Source organism: Phyllostomus hastatus, unplaced genomic scaffold (assembly GCF_019186645.2).
Source record: "Phyllostomus hastatus isolate PE091 unplaced genomic scaffold, TTU_PhHast_1.1 phas_contig_148, whole genome shotgun sequence".
Classification (NCBI taxonomy): domain Eukaryota; kingdom Metazoa; phylum Chordata; class Mammalia; order Chiroptera; family Phyllostomidae; genus Phyllostomus; species Phyllostomus hastatus.
In genome coordinates, this window is record NW_025333607.1 from 23,050,096 (window position 1) to 23,068,753 (window position 18,658).

The 18,658-nt window shown below is 68.7% G+C and overlaps 1 protein-coding gene across 1 annotated transcript in view; it reads left to right on the forward strand.

The window, feature by feature from the left end:
* The first annotated feature begins 13,796 nt into the window (after nt 1–13,796).
* Nucleotides 13,797–18,658, forward strand: part of PKP1 (plakophilin 1) — a 31,041-nt gene continuing 26,179 nt past the window's right edge. The window contains exon 1 of the mRNA XM_045816471.1: nt 13,797–14,195. Within this exon, the coding sequence (XP_045672427.1) occupies nt 13,994–14,195 (202 nt within the window). The 5' untranslated portion in view covers nt 13,797–13,993. The remainder of the gene's footprint in view (nt 14,196–18,658) is intronic.

The following is an 18,658-nucleotide window of genomic DNA, read 5'->3' on the forward strand; positions in this document are numbered from 1 at the left end:
GGCCGGGGCAGGCGAGTCCGCGTGGAATGCGCCGGAGGTTGGAGCGCCGGAGAGACACACGGGACCTGCAGACTGGGCTCCAGTGTGGGGGGGCGGCGGGAGGGGGAGCTATGGAAAGACTTGGGTCAAAGTCCGGTGACAGCTAGGCCCGCTGGGGGTGGGGGGTGGGGGGTGGGCGCCCCACTCCCAGGCCGAGTCTCTGGCCCTGGTGGAGACACATGTTGCACAAGCACATCCCCCAGCTGCGGGCTCTCTGTCCCAGGACGACTACCAGGGCTGGGGCTTGGGGGCCAGCAGCTCCAGGCCCCAGGCACCAGCCTCCCCTGTCTCCTGAGGGGGGTGGGGTCTGCCGGCCAGGGGTAGGGAACCTCTGCCTCCTCAGCGTCCCCAGGTCAAGCGGCCTGCCGTCCCTGACTTAACCGCCAGGTGGCGCCATAGGCCCTGCAATGGCTGGAAGGCTGCAGAAGGAGAAACCTGGGGACCGCCGTGGGGGCCGGTGTTTGGAGGGGGGGCAGGGGCACAGGGAGGGACAGAGGGTGGGCTGGGGCTGGCGGGGGCACCAGTGGGCCTCTCTGGGGGACTTTCTGCGGGACACAGGAGGGCAGCTCCACAGAGCAGAGCCCCTCCTTCCTGGGCCCAAAGCTGGGGCCTCCCTGAGGTCACAGAGGGGTGCAGAGGGCACAGCCCCTCAAGGCCTGGGCGCAGCTGACCCGGACAGGACTGCAGCGTCCCATCGAGGACACCATGCAGTTAGGCCGAGGAGGCGTGGACAGGGCTGCTGGCAGGGGACACTGAGGCCGGACCGGCCAGGGGTCAGGCCCAGAGCCCCGGGCGGCGGCCGTGTGGGGTGCAGCCCTTCCCCTCGCTCTGGCCTACTTCAGCCGGGAGCCGGCCGGGAGGGAGGGAGGGCCCCGGGGTGCGCCGACTGCTGACAGAGGGCTGCAGCCGGGACACCGTGTCCTGGGTGAGGTGCCTGGGATGTGGGCCACGGGCTGGGCCCGGGCCCCAGAGGCAGGACCCCAGGGGCAGGGGCAGGCGCTTCTCCGGCACGTACCGCAGCAGGTGCCGGACCGGGAGGCGGGGGCTGCCCGCACACCCACGGGAGGGCTCCGCCCGGCGCAGCCACCCCGTCCCTGCGCCCTGGGCGCGCCTGCCGGTGCCGGCTGCCCACCGAGCCCTGGCGGTCCTCAGAGGAGCTCTGCTCCCGTGGGACCCCTGAAACCCGGCCCTGCCCCTCTGTCCCCTTCACCCCCTCCTCCCAGCCCCCACAGCCGCTCCCCCACCCAGGGGCCCGTGAGCCAGGCCGGGTCTCCAGGGCGCCCTCTCCGCTCAGCCCGGGCCACGGAGGAAACGCACAGGTGCCCCTGGGGCGGGAGCCCACCCGCACCCCGCCTGCCCGAGCTCTCGGTGCTCAGAGCGCCTCCGCTGGGGCCACGGCTGCGGAGCGGGCCTGACTCCACGGGGCGGCGGACCCGGTGGCCCGCTGCCCTCTGCTGTGCTGTCCACGTCTGCGGGCAGCCCCACCGGGACGGCCTGCCCCGCGTCCAAAGGTCGGAGCAGACGCGTGTGCGGGACCGCCCGTGTGAGGGACCGCCCGTGTGAGGGACTACCAGTGTGCGGGACCACCTGTGTGCGGGACCACCCGTGTGAGGGACCGCCCGTGTGTGGGACTGCCCGTGTGAGGGACCATCAGTGTGGGACCGCCTGTGTGTGGGACCGCCCGTGTGAGGGACCATCAGTGTGCGGGACCGCCTGTGTGTGGGACCGCCCGTGTGAGGGACCGCCCGTGTGAGGGACCACCCGTGTGCAGGACCACCAGTGTGAGGGACTACCAGTGTGCGGGACCACCTGTGTGTGGGACCACATGTGTGTGGGACTACCCGTGTGAGGGACCACCCGTGTGCAGGACCACCAGTGTGCAGGACCACCAGTGTGCGGGACCGCCCGTGTGTGGGACCGCCCGTGTGTGGGACTGCCCCTGGGGTCCAGAGCCCCGGACTGTCCTGGGGGCCCTGCAGGCTCAGGGGAGTCCCTCCCTCTGCCTCTTAGTTTGGGGGGCGGGGTCCCCGTTCTGCTGAGCCTACCAGTTTTACTCCCTTTCCTGAGAGGTTTTTTGTTTTTTTAATGGGGAGGGGGTAGTCCCTGTTGGCTCCTCCTGGAGGCACCGCCGAGCCCTGCGGCGGCCCTCCTGGGGCCCTCCGTGTGGCCCGGGGGCAGGGTGCCGGCTGGCCTCGCTGGTGCTGCGGCAGCCGGGTCTGCCGAGGTAGCAGCAGGCGGGCCGGCGGGCGTGCCGCCATGCTGGGTACGGGAGGCTGGGACGAGCAGGAGATGGGCTTGGCCCCGGGAGGGGAGGGGGCCCCCCCTGTCTGCCGGAGGTGACAGGGCTGTGGCTGTGCTGTTTCCCGGAGGCTCGGCCCTGCCCAGGGTGCTGCCGCCGGGAAGCCCCCCTCCTGTGCGGGGCCAGGACGGGCTGTGGGGTCCGGATGCCTCGGGAAGGACCCCGGGTCCCTGGGGTGCTCACCGCGGGGCTTCCCCCACCTCTAGGCCTTGGGAGGCTGCGGGGGGGAAGGGGACTGTCGGGCACACCTGCCCCCCCCGCCCCCCCCCCGGCTGCGTCAGGGGAGCTGTCTGCACTTGCTCTGGCTTCCCAAGCGATGAGACGGCTCGCAGTCCGCCGCCCCACGCCGCAGGCAGCTCACGCCCTATCCTCGGGGGCTCCCGGAGACCCCTCCGCAGAGGCCCCTGGGGACCGGGGCCCCGGGCCCCGGGCTCAGGGGGAGACGAGGAAGGCCCAGACCCCGTGCTCTCTGTACCGGGCTGTCCAAACAGTTCGGCCGGCCGGCCAAGAAGTCTGTTCGCTTCCCGGGTTTGGCCGAGAAGTCTGTTTGCTCTTCTGTGGGACGGCTCTAGTAGCGTTTCGATGTCTTCAGCTTCATTGGAAACAAATTTGTTTGGTGATAATGTGACAGCTGTGGCATCGACGTCCGTTTTAAATAAAAACTTATCCAAACTGGTGAACTTTTGTGTAGCCATTTTAAAATTGAAGATGGAAGACAAGCAGCATTTTCCACATACTTTTGCTTTGTCATTTCAAGGAGGGAAAGATGCAGCTGAAACTCACACACACACACGGGGGGGTGGGAGAGGGAGAGAGGGAGAGGGAGAGGGAGGGAGGGAGGGGGGGAGAGAGAGAGAGGGAGGGGAGGGGGGGAGAGAGGGAGGGAGGGGGAGAGAGGGAGAGAGGGAGGGAGGGGGAGAGAGGGGGGAGGGGAGAGAGAGGGAGAGAGGGAGAGAGAGAGGGGAGGGAGAGAGAGGGAGAGAGGGAGGGAGAGAGAGACGGGGGGGGGGGAGAGAGAGAGGGATCCGTGCGTGTGTGGAGAAGGCCCCGTGGCTGACCGGGCGTGCCCAGTGGTTTGTGACGTACGTGCTGGAGGCTCCTCGCTGGACGGTGCTCCCCGGCCAGGCAGAACGGCTGAGGTTGACAGCGATCGAATGGAGACGTTGATCGAGAACAGTCCATGTCATACCACTCGGGAGAGAGCCGGCACACTGGAAATGTCCAAACCAACGAAGTTACTGGTGAACATAAAAAAACGTGCCTTTTATTTTCCATAAAAAAGGAAACGGGCTTTTTGGGCAACCCCACAGGAGCAAGTGCAGAGGGGAGAGGGGTCTGGAGGGCAAAAGTAAGTGGAGATCCGCTGGTCTGAGGAGAATCAACATCGCTGAGGCAGACAGCCACACAACGGGAACCGGGAGATACGCAGGGCGTGCCAGAAGAAAAAAGAAACAGAAACAGAGCAGAAGGAAGCGGAACGGCCGACGCCGAGGCCCGGCCTGCCTGGGTCACCGGACCCCGAGGCATCCGGGCTTTCCCAGGTGCCCGGGGGGAAAAGCCGGCCAGCACCGGAGGGACGCTCAGGCCGGCTCACGCTTTCCCGCCCTGGACGCCAGGGGACCTCGAGGTCAGGTCCACAACGCCCACAGTTAGGGGCAGAGCGTGGGCCCACAGAGACGTCCTCGGGCCTGGGCACCCCCCTCGAACAAACTACGTGATCCTAGGAGGTGGAAAACCGGGAATGGCCGCAGCCTTGGAGGAACTCGGGGGGGGGGGGGGAGACCCCGGGGGAGAGACCCTGGTCCAGGTGGTGGAAACATTGTATCAGTTGAGTGTAGGGCTGTCTCACCGCAGCACAGAAACATCTAAAACTCCCACAAAACAGATACCGTCAGCACCGAAGGTCCGGCCTCCGGAGAGGGGGAGGGCCCAGCGCAGGGTTAGGGTCAGCCCGGCACAGCTGGGGGTCAGCTGCCCGGTCAGCAACGGAAACATAGTTTTAAAAAAATCAATGACTGCGACATTTGAAAAGGATTTTGCGAAATAATTCTTCGTCTTATCTTTGGAGGGATCGTACAGGTACAAATGCCTACTGTGATTAGGACACCTTGGTTTCAAGATAGAATCACGCCTTCGGCTTCCTTCTTCTCTCCCTTCGTTGTAATTTTGTTACACACTAATTCAGCACTTCCGCATTCCAAAGCCCGTTCTCACACACTGCTTCTGTCCGTCACTCTGTCCCGCACGCACCCCCCGCTCTGCCTGCGCGGACCCCCAGAGACGGTCAGGAGGCACCTTCACCCAGCACCCACCCACGTTGGCTCTTCTGGGCCGTGGGGTCTGGACTACTGTCCGTGGGTAGGTTTCAGCGCAGCTTGAATTCTTACCGTCAGCACGTACCATTTGGACAAAAACCACCGAGCTCACTGTGTCGGAGAAGAAACGCTTCGAATGGGTGAGCCCTGGGCAGAGGGGGGTCTGGCCTCACGTTTCCCGGATCGACTCCCTCGACCCTCCGAGGTCTGGGGACTGCGCCCTACTCTGCCCATGTCACAGACTAGCAAACCGAGGCCGGAGAGAGAGCGAGCAAGGGCAGGCCGTGGCAGGCGGTGGAGAGCATGGGGCCCAGGGCGGCCCGGGAGCCAGCCTGCAGAGTGGGGCCCTGCCCCGGGCCCAGGGACTTGGGGGACCTGATGGAACTCCCGGGGGGGGGTGTGCTCCAGGCGCAGCGAGGGGGACGTTGAGTGACACTGGGTGCCACCCTCAGGGATGGCCCTCGGGCCTAGGGTGTGAGGGCGAGGAGGCTGGGCTGGGGAGGGGGCAGCAACTGGCACTGGGACCACTCCCCCACCCCACCCCCCACAGTGGGCGGTGCCTGGTCCAGCCGCAGGTCCTCCCCGGAGACCCTGGGCCCGGGAGAACCGAACTCTCAGAGCAGACCCAGGTGGTGACTCTGCCCACGGAGCCTGCGGGCACAGAGCTCAGCGCTGCCCCAGGCCACGCGCCTAGAGCCCACACGTGACTCCTCGGGCGCCCCAAGCCACTCATCAATGGGTGGCCCAAAAGTCCCTTCACTTCTTCGGTGGGAGGGTGGCTCGACCACCTCATCGAAACCCGGGGTCCCTTCCTGCCTCCTGCCGCCGCCTTGCCTGCAGCCGACCGTATCGGAGCCTGCTGCAGCCGCTCCCGATTCCCTCTCCCTGGTTTCCCCCGGAGATCCTCTCCCCTCCGTCTGCGGTCAGCCTGCCCGTGTGGTTACAATGTATCTCTGCCTCCCTGCCTGCCCGTGTGGTTACAATGTATCTCTGCCTCCCTGCCTGCCCGCCCGTGTGGTTACAATGTATCTCTGCCTCCCTGCCTGCCCGTGTGGTTACAATGTATCTCTGCCTCCCTGCATCCGGCTCACTGCACTGGTTTCGAGCCTTTGTGCCCTTCTATTTTTAGCCTTTGTTGTTGTTTTTCTTCAGCCTTTTATTAGACAAGCGATTGTATTTCGTTCTCAATTTTGTTTTCTTACGTGGCAATCTCTCTGCACCTCCTCGTTTTAATTGTGGCCTCGTCTGAACGCACTGCGTGAGCATGCTCTCTGAAATGTGGGCCTGGGCAAGGAATATGTTTTGGCTTTTAGTTTCTTTGTCCCCCCCTCCCCCGGTCCCTCCCACCTCCGGGGCACCACGGGTATGTCCCTAGCTGCTGTGCTGTCCCTTTTTCCCGTGCTTAGGGTAACGTGGCCACGTGGCCACACCCTCCCCGGGCTCGGAGGCAGAGCAGGTGAGTCACGTTCGCCCTCCATTGTTCCTGGGGTGGCCTCATCCGCAGGAGCCCCGCCCTCCTGCTCCGGACCTTGTTCCCCGGCCCCGCGGGCCCCGCCCCGCTCGCCCACCCCACGGTGGCCCTGAGGAGTGGGGCTGGGCTCAGAGGAGCAAGGGTGGGGCCGGGGACACAGAAATCCAGGGGCTGTTCCAGGGCCGGGGAGCGAGCGGCGGAGCTGGGAGTTGGCGACGGGGCCGGGCAGGACCCCACGGCATCGAGAGCAGGGACCCACACAGACGTCTGCCGCCCACACGCACGGCGGCCGCCCTGTTCACAACAGCCAAACGGCGGCAGGGGGAGCCCAAGTGTCCCCCCGCGCACAAACGGGCCAACACGGGGAGGTCCGTGCCTGGACAGAACATCACGCAGCACACGTGGCCCCCGCAGACACGAGGCCCAGGGAGACAAGCCCGTCGCCGCAGGACACGCACACGCGGCGGCGGCTGCGACGGGACTGCTGTGTCCCGGACGCGTCGAGCTCTGGGAAACAGCACAGCAAAGGGCGGGGCCGAGGGTGGGGCCAATGACTCCCTGGCTACCTCCAGGGGGCCTGGAGTTTCTGTCTGGGACGACAGAGAGTTCTGGCAACGGCCGCGGCGGCAGCGCTGCGCAGCAGGGTGGGTGCGCCTCAGGCCCCTGCGCGGGGCCCTGAGAGATGGCGACAGTGGTGGATTTCAGGCCACGTTTCACCACGACGTGGAAAACGCCCCCGGAGAGCTGGGCCCGGAGAGCTGGGCCGGGGGGGCTCTCTGCAAATGCCCCCCCCCCCCGGCTGCTTCCCCACCCCCGCCTGGGCGGGTTCCTGAAACGGGCCTTCGGAAAAGCGTCCCGCTGGTTCCGTGTTCTCCAGGGCACATGCGAGCCACCGGCTCAGGCGTCAGGGACAGGAAGCTGGGCTGGCGGAGGGCGCGGACCTGGCCGGGACCCCCCAGGCGGGGGGGGGGGGCGGGGGGCTGGCCGGGAGCCTGCAGGAGACCTGGGCATGTCACGTCACAGTCCGACCCTCCCCGGACCCTCTCCCCGCAGACCGACCCCGCACCCAAGCGGGGCCGGGGGTCCACCCGCTCCTTCTGCGGCCCGGTCCCCCACCGCCCGCAGAGCTGCTCCCTCGGACCGAGCGGCACTGGGGCGGGCAGGGCCGGCCGCACCGTGACCCCGCCCCGTGCGTGGCCGGGCCCCAGGCCCACTCCTCGTCCACACGGGCTCGTCCACGGGGACATCTCCGCAGAGGTGCCTGGGGAAGGGCGGACACTGGCTGGCGGCCAGCAGGGCCGTGCCGGGTCACGGCAGCCAGGGCTCGTGGCCACGCCAGGCGCCGGGGAGCTGCCTCAGTCCCCGTGTTCATCCCCGCCGCCCGGGCCGCCGCCCTGCCCTGCGCCACGCGGCCCGTCCGCGGTCGCCGCGGGTCCCCATCCCGGGGGCGCGGCAAGGCCTGTCCTTCCTCGCTCCTCTACCGTCCGTGGCTCTCGCCGGGCACTGCTTCTCTGCTGGTCGGCGCACAGGGCTCTCCAGCGGGGCCCCCCTGTGGGTCCCACACTCGGGGTGCCTGCCACGTGAACACCACACGGCCACGGACCTAAACCTGGGGACCAAGCCGCACACCCGAGGCCCAGACGGGCCGGGACTGGGCACTGGGGTCCCTCCGAGCCCCACCCCCCAGTGTCCTGGGCTCTGGGCGGCCCAGGGGCCCCCCGGACCAGGCCGGGTGACTGTAACAACCTCTGCTGCTGTCAGACCGGTGCCGGCCGGGCACCCGGCACAGACGACACTTGGGGTGACTGTTCTGTTCGCACATAACCGGGCTTCACTGCTCAGTGGGCTCTGCCCCAGAGCCGGCCTGGCCTAGCAGACGGAGGCCCCCGGGACCCCCGGAGCCCCGCATGCGCCCTCGTGACCCCCGGCCTCCCTCGGCTGCGGCAGGTGGGCTGAGCCCCAGGCCGACCACCTCGGAGAAGGCGCAGCCAATCCCGCAGACTCCTCTGGAAGAGTGCGAACCCTCCTCGGGAGCCTGGCAGACCCGGAGAAGGGGGGGGCCGGGGGGACCTTCGGGGCCAAGTCCTCGGCCTGGAGACTGGCTGAGAAGTGGCCTGACCCCTGTTCCGGTCCTCCGCCTGGACGGTCCCTCAGTTTACCCACCTGGGGAGGGAGAACAGGCCTCCCCCAGGCTCCCCACCTGAGTGCCCAGCCCTCAGGATGAAAGGCCGTGGAGAGACAGAGTCCCTTTGTGTCCTCGTCTAATTGCCACGGCGCGGCTCTGGCCGCTGAGAGCCACCCGTCCGGCGAGAGGGACCAAGAGGGGGAGCGGCGGGGCGCTGGGGGCCGGGCCCCCGACTTCGGGCAGGGCACGCCTGGCGTCCCGAACCCCCACCCACCGGGGGAGGGGAGGCCCTCGGGGGGGGGGTGTCTCCTGTTCTCGGCGAGGGGCCGGCCATCTGGGCTGGCGGGAGTCGGTGGGCCCGGGCCTGGCGCCCTTTCTGAGGGCCGTGTGGCTCTGCTGGGCCCCCTGGGGCCAGTCCCGGGTCCGTCCCCTGGAGCCCGGTGCCCAGTGTGTTCGCCGAGAGAGGCCAGCCGCTCACACCAGGTGCCTGGGACAGTCTCAGGCCCATGGCTGTCTCTGGGCCGGCCCCTCCGCCGCAGTTTCCAGGGGACCGGGGGCTCTGAGAGAGGACCGGGCTCCTCCAGCCCCTGGCGCGGCTCCCGGCCCTGCTCCGGGCCCTGCCCTGGTCCCCAGTGGCTTCTCCGCCCTGGCCCCGGACTCCCCCTCTCTCCGAAGGACGCTGGCCTTTGGGTTTGGGGCCGCCCCTAAATCCGGGACAACCTCACCTTGAGATCCCCGTGGCTGAGAGGACCTTTTCCCCGGCAAGGCTGCGTTCACCGGGTCTGCGGCTGCGCCACGGGCGGAGCTGCTGGGGGTGCCGCCATTCGACCCCAGGACCCCGCGCCGCAGCGGCTCTCTGCTGCCCAGAGATGGCGTGTGGCGTGTGCAGCACATGTGGCACACGTGTGTGGCATGTGGCACTTGTGACATGTGTGGCACGTGTGGTGCATATGTGGCTTGTGTGCTGGAGAAGCACTCGGCTTGCGGTGGCAGGAGGACCCTGGCCGTGACCAGTGGTGGCCAGTGGAGGGCTGAGCCCAGAGACGGCCGGAGGGTCAGAGTGCCGTGGAGCCCACCCCCACCCCCAGCCCCCCAAGGGCTCTTTGCCCAAATGGGCCCCGAGCCGAGCCCCGACCCAGCAGGGCCGGAACTCAGGGCCTCGGGCGGGAAGACCCGGCCTGTGCAGAGGGTGGGGGAGGAGGGGGTGGACAGGGGCCGGCGTCGGTGTCGGGCGCTGTCACCGGCCCGGCCGCACCGAGAGTGGCGGTGGCCAGGACAAGCTCCCAGGGGGCGACGCTCAGGGTGCAGGGCGCAGGGCAGGCCCACCGGCGACCCGAGGGCTCTCCAGGAGCTGGGGCTCTCCCAGGAGGCGCAGGGGGCTCTGGGGGGGCAGGGCCCTCCCAGTGCAGGTCGCAGGTCGTCTGGGGGCCCGTGGGGGGCAGGGTGGGCAGGGACAAGCAGCGTCCTGCCGGCGGGACACCCCACGCCTGCCGCACGGCCCCCCACAGGGTCCCTGACTCGGGGCCACCACAGACCCTCCGGAGCAGCCTGAAGCGGGCCCCAGGAGCGCAGACCTGGGAGGGGCTGGCCGAGGCCCGGGACTGGCGCTCCCCGTGGGAAGGCACCTGGGCCGGCCGCCCAGGGATGGGGCAACGCAGACGGGAGGCGGCTCTGCCACTCAGCAGCTTCGTAGCCCGGCCCAGGGCCCGGAGCGCCTTGGCTCCCCGGCAGCGCCCCTCGGCAGCCTGGCGGGCTGCCGGCTCAGCAGCTCAGAACAGAAACACTGTCCAGGGTGCCAGCTGCCCTGGGTGTGGCCGCCCGGTGTGCAGGCGCGGGTGGGTGACTCATCAAATTACCGGGAGGCCGTGCCGAGCTGGGGCTGGGGCTGGGGCTGGGCAGGTGACTGAGACGCAGGGCGAGAGCGCGGGGCCGGCTGGCTGCTTGTGCCCACGCCGCAGGCTCCCGCCGGCTCTGCAGCTCCCACGGCCTCTCCCGGGGCCCTGCTCCGCCTCCCGGGGCCGCGATCTCCCAGCACCCCGCAGCGGGAGCGGCGTCTCCAGGAAGCCCTCTTGGATGCCTCCCTGCCTGGCTTCCCTTCGAGCCCCAAGCTTGTTGCCAGGTCCCCCCACTACTTCCCCCCACAAGGGAGAGGGGCCCCATGCCCCCAAGGGGGTGCAGGGCCAGGCGCCCAGGCCCTCACAAGGCCGAGCCACCTGCCTCTCAGCACTCAGCACACCTTCCGACAAACCCAAGGCTAGACCAGCGTTTTGTGAGGCTCCTCCCCCTCTGGGGGTCCGAAGCTCCCACCCAGCAACGAGAGGGCCACTCGGCAGCCCAGGGTGCGGGCCGGGCCAGGAGGAGAGGCCCTGGGGGACCTGGCCCCAGGGGACGGCGGAGTCCAGCGGAGAGGGCAGTTAGAAGGCCAGGCGGTGCGGCTGGAGGGAGGAAGTCGGTTCATTAGTAAGCTCCCACAGTATGCCAAGCATGCGGCCAGGCCGTTTATGTGTTTTTAGATACATATTCTGGTCACAGGGTCCCTGTGAGTGAGGTATTGCTAATCCGGTGTCACCAACGAGGAAACTGAGGCACCAGAAGGCTGAGGGCTTGTTCCAGGCCACGCAGCCAGCGGTGGGGAAGCTGGGCACATGCCTGTCCCGCTTCCAGGCCCCCTCCCTGGGCGGGCCCCGGGGTCTGTGCCGGGGTGCTGTCTGGTCCTGGGGAGAGCTAGGGGCCCTTTGGAGCCCGAGGCCGGGGCTCAGGCCTGGAGCCCCGTGGACCGGGGGAGGGGCCAGTGGAAAGGCAGTCCCAGGGCACCGGCCTCGGGAGGACAGGACTGGAATTCTCGGTTGGCAGAGGGCGGCAGGCCCAGCCAGCCTAGTGCTGACGGCGCGGTTGGGACGGGGCTGGGTCGCTGCCCTGTCATGCATCGCCGTCCCGGCCGCCGCCCCACCCCGCTCGCCTGGAGAGACCAGAATGGCAGCTCCGAGAGAGTGCGGGCGTGTCGGGACCCGGGGGTACGCCCCGGCCTCGCCCCTCTGCTGGGCCAGCCCAGCCCGTCGTCCAGGCCACACCGGCCGACCTCCCGGGACAGGCCAAGCTGCTGGCCCCGACACCCACCGTCCCTGTGCTGGGAGCAGCCCCTGCCCCGGGAGGGGGGCAGCTGCAACTCAGCCTTCTGGCCCCTCCCACACGGCCCTCCAACCCCTCCGGATCGGCCATCAGCCCCCCGGCGGCCTCCCCGCAGCCCTGACCGGCTCCTCCGCCAGCTCCTGCCCCCCAGAGGCCCCCAGTGGACGGCAGCACCGCGGTGTTAGGGCAGGAGGGGTCTGGCGAGCCAGCAAACCGCCCGCTCACACATCTGGCGCTGGGCCCAGAGGAAGGGGCCCGTCTAGCCTCGGGAAGCCAGCCAGGGGCCCCCAGGAGCCGGGACCCCTGCGGCCCGGTTTCATGCCCGGAGCGGGGACGGGGCGCTGCAGGGACTGGTCCCGGGGAGCGTGCCCAGTGTCCGGGCCCAGGCCGGGGCCCAGGCTGCCCGCGCTGGGCTTGTCGCTGCCGCTGAGCAGTGGGTGGCCGGCCTCCCCGAGCCTCTACCTCCCGTCACAGCGGTGTCAGAGGGGCACCGGTGAGAAACACCGCACTCCAGGCCCGGACACGGCGTCAAAGACCGTGCGCGCCGGCGGCGTCCGGAGCGCGGCCTGGGACCGCAGTGCGGGCCGGTCCAGACGCTTCCGTGGGGCCCTGCGCCATCCTACAGGCAGCAAAATTATCATTCTTTACAGACATAATTGACGGGATTGTGGCCAGACTATTGGGTTTTGGAGAGGCCAAGTGCGTGACGCAGTGCACCTGCACGGTGATGCGCTGCCATTGTCCTTTACGGAACTTCGGGGCCCTCGCGTCACCCGTGAGCGAGGGAGGGACTGCAGTGCCCACTTTATGGGGCTTTTACCAGGGAGGCCGGGGGTGTGGAGGAAGACAGCCACGGGCCTGATTACAATGGAGGCTTGGCCCGCGGTAACTGGTGACCTCGGGCGAGCCACCCGCGCTCCCCCCACCGGAACCGCCGGAGGCTGGGCAGGGCGGTCCCCCAGGCTCCGTCCATCAGCCCTGGGGGTCTGGGGCCGGAATCGGAGTCTTCACATTTTAAGTGGTGACGGGGCCCCCCCAGGCACTGGACGCCCGTGCCCACGATGCGTCGTCGGCCACCTCCCTGGTTTATGTGACACTCGGCTCGTGGGCACACGGCCCTCAATTAGGAAGCTATTTCTACTGGTGTTTACGGGTCCTGTGACGTGCTTTACAACACTCCGCTCCGCACGAGGAGCGCGGGAGTGCCTTGGGGGGCGGGGGGCTGCGGCTGCCGGCACAGAACACCCACTCTCGGGAAGCGGCCCCGAGACAGCCCCTCGGCTTCGCCGGCCCTCCTCGACGCCAGGTGCCCGGCAAGCACGGACTCCGAGGGTCCCTCCCTCTGTGGGTCAGAAGGGGCCCCTGCGGGGCCAGTGTGGGGGCTGCGGGCGGCGAGGGGAAGGGCAGCCGGTGGAGTCCCGGGCCCTCAGGGGCCGGCAGCCGGATGGGCGCTCCGGGGGCCCCGCCGCCCGCCGTGGGAACGCCGAGTCAGCAGGGAGTGTGCGCGCCGTGCCCGGGGTCCTGTGCCGAGGGAGATGGCGGCGCAGGGCGGGGCGCCGTTTCTGGGGATTTCCGTCAACGTCGCTAAAAAAATACTCAGCCCATCGCTCACCCGGTGGCCTGACGTGGGCTCCCGGCGCCCGAGGGCGATGCTGCTTGGAGGGAGGGGCACCCCACACGGGTCCCCGGGATGAGCACGGGGCGAGGCACACGCATGTGCTCGAATCAGAAGTCCATCCTGGGGAGGCTGTATGGGCGAGGCAGCCTTGGGGGGTTTCGGGGGGTCTGGGTGGGGTTCCTGCCAGACTCAATGTACCTTGTGTTCGCCTCGTCCATTCAGAAGGGCGTTTGTTTGTTTGTTTGAACTGAGACTCCCCTGTGCGCCAGGCACCATTTTGGGGGCTGAGCCCAGAGTTTCAGGAGGACGCACTGTTTGCAGGGGGGCGCCCCGGGGGATCCATGCGGGCAGGTGACCGCTCTGCGGTTGCCCATCCCAGGCCGGGGCCCTGGTCTCGCTGGGTGTCCCCACCCACTCTGCGCAGGCCGGAGGCGGCCTGCGGGAGAAGGGACTGTCCCCAGGAGACGGAGGACTCTCTTCGGGCAGGGCCTGAGCTTCTGCTGCCACACCGGGAGCCCCCCCCCCCGCCGTGCGGGACTCCCCACGACCTCGGGACAAAGGGGGTGGGTGTGCGGCTGCCCCGGTTCCTCGGGCACACTCCTTCTTCCCGGAGAGAAGCCTCGCTGGGTTCCCAGCTGAGGACACAGTTTTTCCGAGAGCAGAGGTACAGGACGGAGGGGCGGGACCTCCCCCCCGCCCCCGCCCGCCCGTGGGGGAGGGGGGAGAGGATGGGAGAGACGGCAGCCCCACACTCGGGAGCGCAGCGGGCGGGGTGGGCGGTGTGGGCGGGGGCGGTATATCCAGTTCCACGGAGGGCGGGTCCCGCCAGTTCCCCGCGCAGAGACGAGCCCGGGCGGAGGCCCAGGAGCAGTGCGGAGACGCGCTCTATGGGCACAGGAAGCCGCTGAGCGAGAGGAGCCCCCGCCGCCGCCCCGCGCACCCCACGCCTGCCGCTCCCCAGGCCCGGCCGCGCCGCGCCGCCGCCGCCGCCGCCGCCATGAACCACTCGCCGCTCAAGACCGCCCTGGCCTACGAATGCTTCCAGAACCAGGACCACTCGACGCTGGCGCTGCCCTCGGACCAGAAGATGAAGATGGGCGCGTCGGGCAGCCAGCGCGTGCAGCAGCAGGTGATGATGACGGCCCGGCGGCACAAGTCGAAGTCCTCCCAGTCGTCCGCCCTGAGCCACTCCAACCGAGGTAGAGTCTCCGCGCATGCGCGCGCGCGCGGGGTCGGTCCGTGCGCCCCGGTCCGAGGCCCAGCCGCGCACACGCCCCGGGCGGCGGCAGGGGCCCGGGCTGCGCGGGGTGCGAACCCGTCCCATCCCGATGGGGTGGAGCTGCCGCCGCAACCCACCGCGTGTCCGGCTGCCGGAGTGAGCCCGCGCCGGTGCCGGCCAGGGCGGCCCCTGTGCCGCGGACGGGCGGTCTCTCCGCGCGCCGTCAGCAGTTCTCTCTCTCTCTTTCCCAGTCCTGCCCGTCTTCTGCCGCGGTTCCCCTGCGGGCCGCGGCCCCGGGGCTCGCCCTCACCAGCCCCGTCCTCCCCGAGCGTCGAGTTCCGGCGCCTGCAGCTGGCAGCCACGGGCCAGCGCCCAGGCAGGCAGGATCCCGTCCGTCCGGGTGGGGCGATGCGCGGCTGCCAGACAGTGACGGTGTCATCACACCCAAATGGGGCACAGGAGAGGCGCTGCCCGGGTGGACCAGCTGTTGTTGCCTCTGCAACATTTCGGCGGGTGCGCGGCTCCTGGAAGGGCCCCCCCTCCCCCCCCCGGGCTGGGGTGCCCCCTGGGGACCGGAAGGGGGTCTGGGGACCGGAGAGGGAGCAGGGAGGCGCCTTTCTCCCCTGGTAGCCAGTGCGGAAGCCCCCTTCCCCGTGGGTTCTGCCCACTGCGCTCAGCTGCTCTGGGGACAGGGTCTGGGGGAAGAGTAGGGACTGGGGTCGGTGAGCGAGGGGTCCAACCTGCCCCTGGCTGAGCTCTCAGAGGGGGACACGTGTCCAGTCTGGGGGCTTGTCTGACCAGACAGCCCTCCCAAGACCCCCACAAAGCGCCCCCGCTGTGTGAGGTGACGAGGGAAGGGCTAGGCCCCCGCACCTCGGGGAGGGAGGCACGGCCTCGGGCGGGTGCGGGCGGGGGGTTTAGACCCAGTGCTTTATTGACACACACGACACGCAGCGAGAACGGCACGGAATTCGAGAAGCTTGTACTTCTCCAGCTGAATTTACGTGAATGCCGGTGGAGCCTGGGGCCGGCCGACCAGGAGGGGTCCCCCGGGATGTGTGTGTGGGCTCAGGCCCCGGTGACGGGGACGGGTGGGGGCACGGGGAAGGGCAGGAAGGGACAGACCCCCTGACGGAGCAGCCCAGGCCCTGGGCTCTGAGGCGCTGGGTCCCCGGGCCCCGGGCCGGGCCCCGGCACCTCTCCCTCCTCCTCCACGCGGGGCCTCGGGAGCTGCTTCCTGGCCCCAGCCCAGGCGCCCAGTCACCCCTGAAGCCGACCCACTCTGCAGGGGTCAGTCCCCCCGAGACCCCCGTCCTCCCCCCACCCCCACTCCATCTCTGGCCGGCGCTCCCGGCCCACAGTGCCAAAGAGACCGCAAACCAGTGCCCAGACACCGGCCACCCCGAGGTCCTCTGGGACCCTCAGTCAGGCGAGGGGGGACTCCCGGGCGCTGCGCATGCGTCCACAGACCCGGGGCTCTGCGAGTCCTGCCCCCGTCGGAGCGCCCCCGCCCCCCAGCTGTGGCGAGGATCCCGCAGGGCCAGCTCCCCGCAGCGTCAGAGCTGGGGAGGCCGGGCGGCTGCTTGGGGCCGGCGCTTCTGGTTTGGCCGGCTCCTTGCACCAGACGCCTCCTCCGCGCCCTGCGCCTGAGGCTCCCTGCGCGGCCACTCACTCCTCTCCCTCTGTCCCAGACACCCGCCCAGGGTCCCGGGAGGGGTCTTGGCGGCTCTGGAAGGGCCGCACCCCAGGCTGTTTCCCTCGCCCTGCAAGACAGGCTCCAACTCTGCTTCGGTCCCGCCCTCGAGAAGAGCAGGTCCCTCCGGGGCCTTGGCTTCTACTGGGGCCCTTCAGGCGGAGCTGCGGCCCTGGGGAGCCCGGCCGCGCCGCACCCCTCGGGCCCCATGAAGGACCGTCGGGAGAACTCCTGGGTTCTCTCCTGTCTGGTCTGTGAAGGGGAGCTGAGGGGCCGGGGCTGGACAAAGAGCTCAGGGGACAGAGTCAAGGCCCGTGTGCCCGTCCCTGCCCAACCAGAAACAGGCCCTGGAGACGGACCCCTCAGCCTGGTCCGGCAGCAGGGGGGGTGGGGGCAGCGAGGGCCCCTGGGGCCTGGAGACCCCACTGAGGCAGGCTGCTCCCAGTCCGCTGCCCATGTGGCTCTTTCCCCTTCTCCAGCCCCCAAACCTCCAGAGGGCCCTGTGAGCACAGGGCGTCTTCCAGGCTGTGTGGGGAGCAGGGGGTGTGGCTGCCCAGAGAGATCTCTGCAGGGCACTCGGCTGCCTGGACTGGGAGTCGCTGTAGGGAGGGGTTGGTCTCCGGTAAAGGAGACACTTTCCCACACTTGGGTTCTTTGTAACTGCGCTGGAATCTCTTCTTAAAGCTTGACCCAAATCTCATGTGACCGCCCCCTTGCCCACCCGCTCCCCCCTCCCCCTGCACGGTGATACCACCCACAGGGCTTGACAGAATCTGCTTTTTCCCTCTCGCGTCCCAGTCGGGAAACCCTAACACTCAGCTGCAATGTGTACGCCTTGGGCCTGGCATCTCGCTTCTCGGAAGCATCATCCCCATCTCAAATGGCCAAACCTGTATTTCTCCCCGGCCAGAGGCGGGGGTGGGGGACACTGGGCGGGGCGGGCCCGTCTCCCCGTCCCTCGCAGGGCAGAGGTGCTTGAGGCCTCCTGGAGGCCGGTTTGCGACGCGCACAGGCGAGGGGCCACCCGCAGGGGGGGCACGGCGCGCAGCTGGGGGGCCTCCCGGCACGGCCTCGCTAGCGAGTCCCTCCGCGTCTGTGTCTCAGCCTGAGCGTGGAGGGTCCGCTCACCTTCCCCTCCCGGGTCGCAGGCTGGGGGCGGGGGTCCCGTGCGGGGCTCTGTTTGGGGGCCAAAGCTGAGATGGGGGGGGGGGTGGCAAAAGGTATTTGTGCCGTAGCCTGTTCTGGCAGCGAACCGCTCATTAAACTTCAAATGAACCAATTTTTGTTTCTTTACAATGCCTCTTGGCTGGAAGCTGAGGTTGGAACCTGAGTTTCCGTTGGCCTGTTCCGACACGTGCAAAAATGTGGGGCATTCTGGGGTGTTTCCTAGCAAATGCTGTTTCCCTGGATCCTGCTCCTTGGCTCAGCTCACTGGCAGATTTTTAAAAAAGAAAAAAAAACCCCACAAAATTCTCTCCCCACACACCAAACCGTAAATACCCATCAGCCATTGCTCTCAGCTTAGAACTCTGGGCCCCGCTTCCGCGAGGGGGCACGGCGCCCGGAGGGGGTGTGACGTTCGACCAGAACGAAAGGATATTATATTAAAGGTCCTCGTGCGGCGTCCTCCCTGGGCACACCGCACGTGCGCGCACACACCCCTGCGCCCAGGCCGTGCACGTGCGCGCACACCGCAGCGGTGGCTAGCGCTGCGGCTGCGTCCTGCCCGGTGTCACGAGACCTGGGCGCCGTCTGGCTCCCTTGCTGGCGGCTCTGGGCCAGTCACCACCTCCCCCGAGTGTCTGCACCTGGGACAGGTGGGATTAGATCATCTCCCAAGCACCTGGTGCTCATGACGCTCCTGGGAAAGAGGCTACCTAGTTCCCCACCTCTGCACTCAGCCCCCGGCCCGCCCATTGCGGACCTGCGGGGTGGCGCCCCCTCGAGGCGGATCGCTCACCATTTCTCTCCAGTAAACATCCGAATACGAGCGCACGGGGATCCCCCTGGGATTTTTTTTTTTTTTTTAACTCCAGCGCCCGGCTGTGCCCCAGAGGCCCTGCTGTAGTTAGTCCTCGAGCCAAGCTCCAGAGTCCTGTTCCCGTGCCTTCCCTCCCTCCCTCCCTCGCACGCAGACCCGTGGAGACCCCCGTGACACGCACCATCACTCGCTGGGGCGCGCACACACGCGCGCGCACTCAGCAGGCGCAGGGGCCACGCTGCTGGGGCCCGCAGGAGGGTGGACAGGGTGCTGATGAGAGTTGGCTGCAGGGGGTGCGGCGCTCAGAGCTGGGCGGGCCACCTCTGGGGGTTTGCGCGAGGCTTTGAGCGCCGGGAGAGGGTTTGGGTGACAAGGGAAAGCTGTCTGGGTGGGGTGGGAACTTGGGGGTGGGGGGAGGAGTCATCTCCTCAAAGGTTCCTCTGTCTGCGCTGCATCTCCCCCCCCCCCGCCCCGCGGAAGAGAACTCCATGTGCCCTAACAAGGGAGCCGCCTGTGTCTTCCAGGCGTCTGTGGGTGAGAAAGCTCAGAGGCGTCAGAGGGAAGCCGGCAACAGGGATGAGCCACCTGGGCGGCAGGTCCCGAGATGCCGTGACCTGAGTGCTGACTGACGGGAATGACAGGGGCGGGGTCGCTGGCGTCCTGGGAAAGCAGCACCTCCCTGAGACAGCTGCTGCAGGAACTTGGGGTTCTGCGGGGGTGGGGGGCAGGGGCCCCCTGGGGACAGGGCACAGGCCGGGCCAGCTGCCAG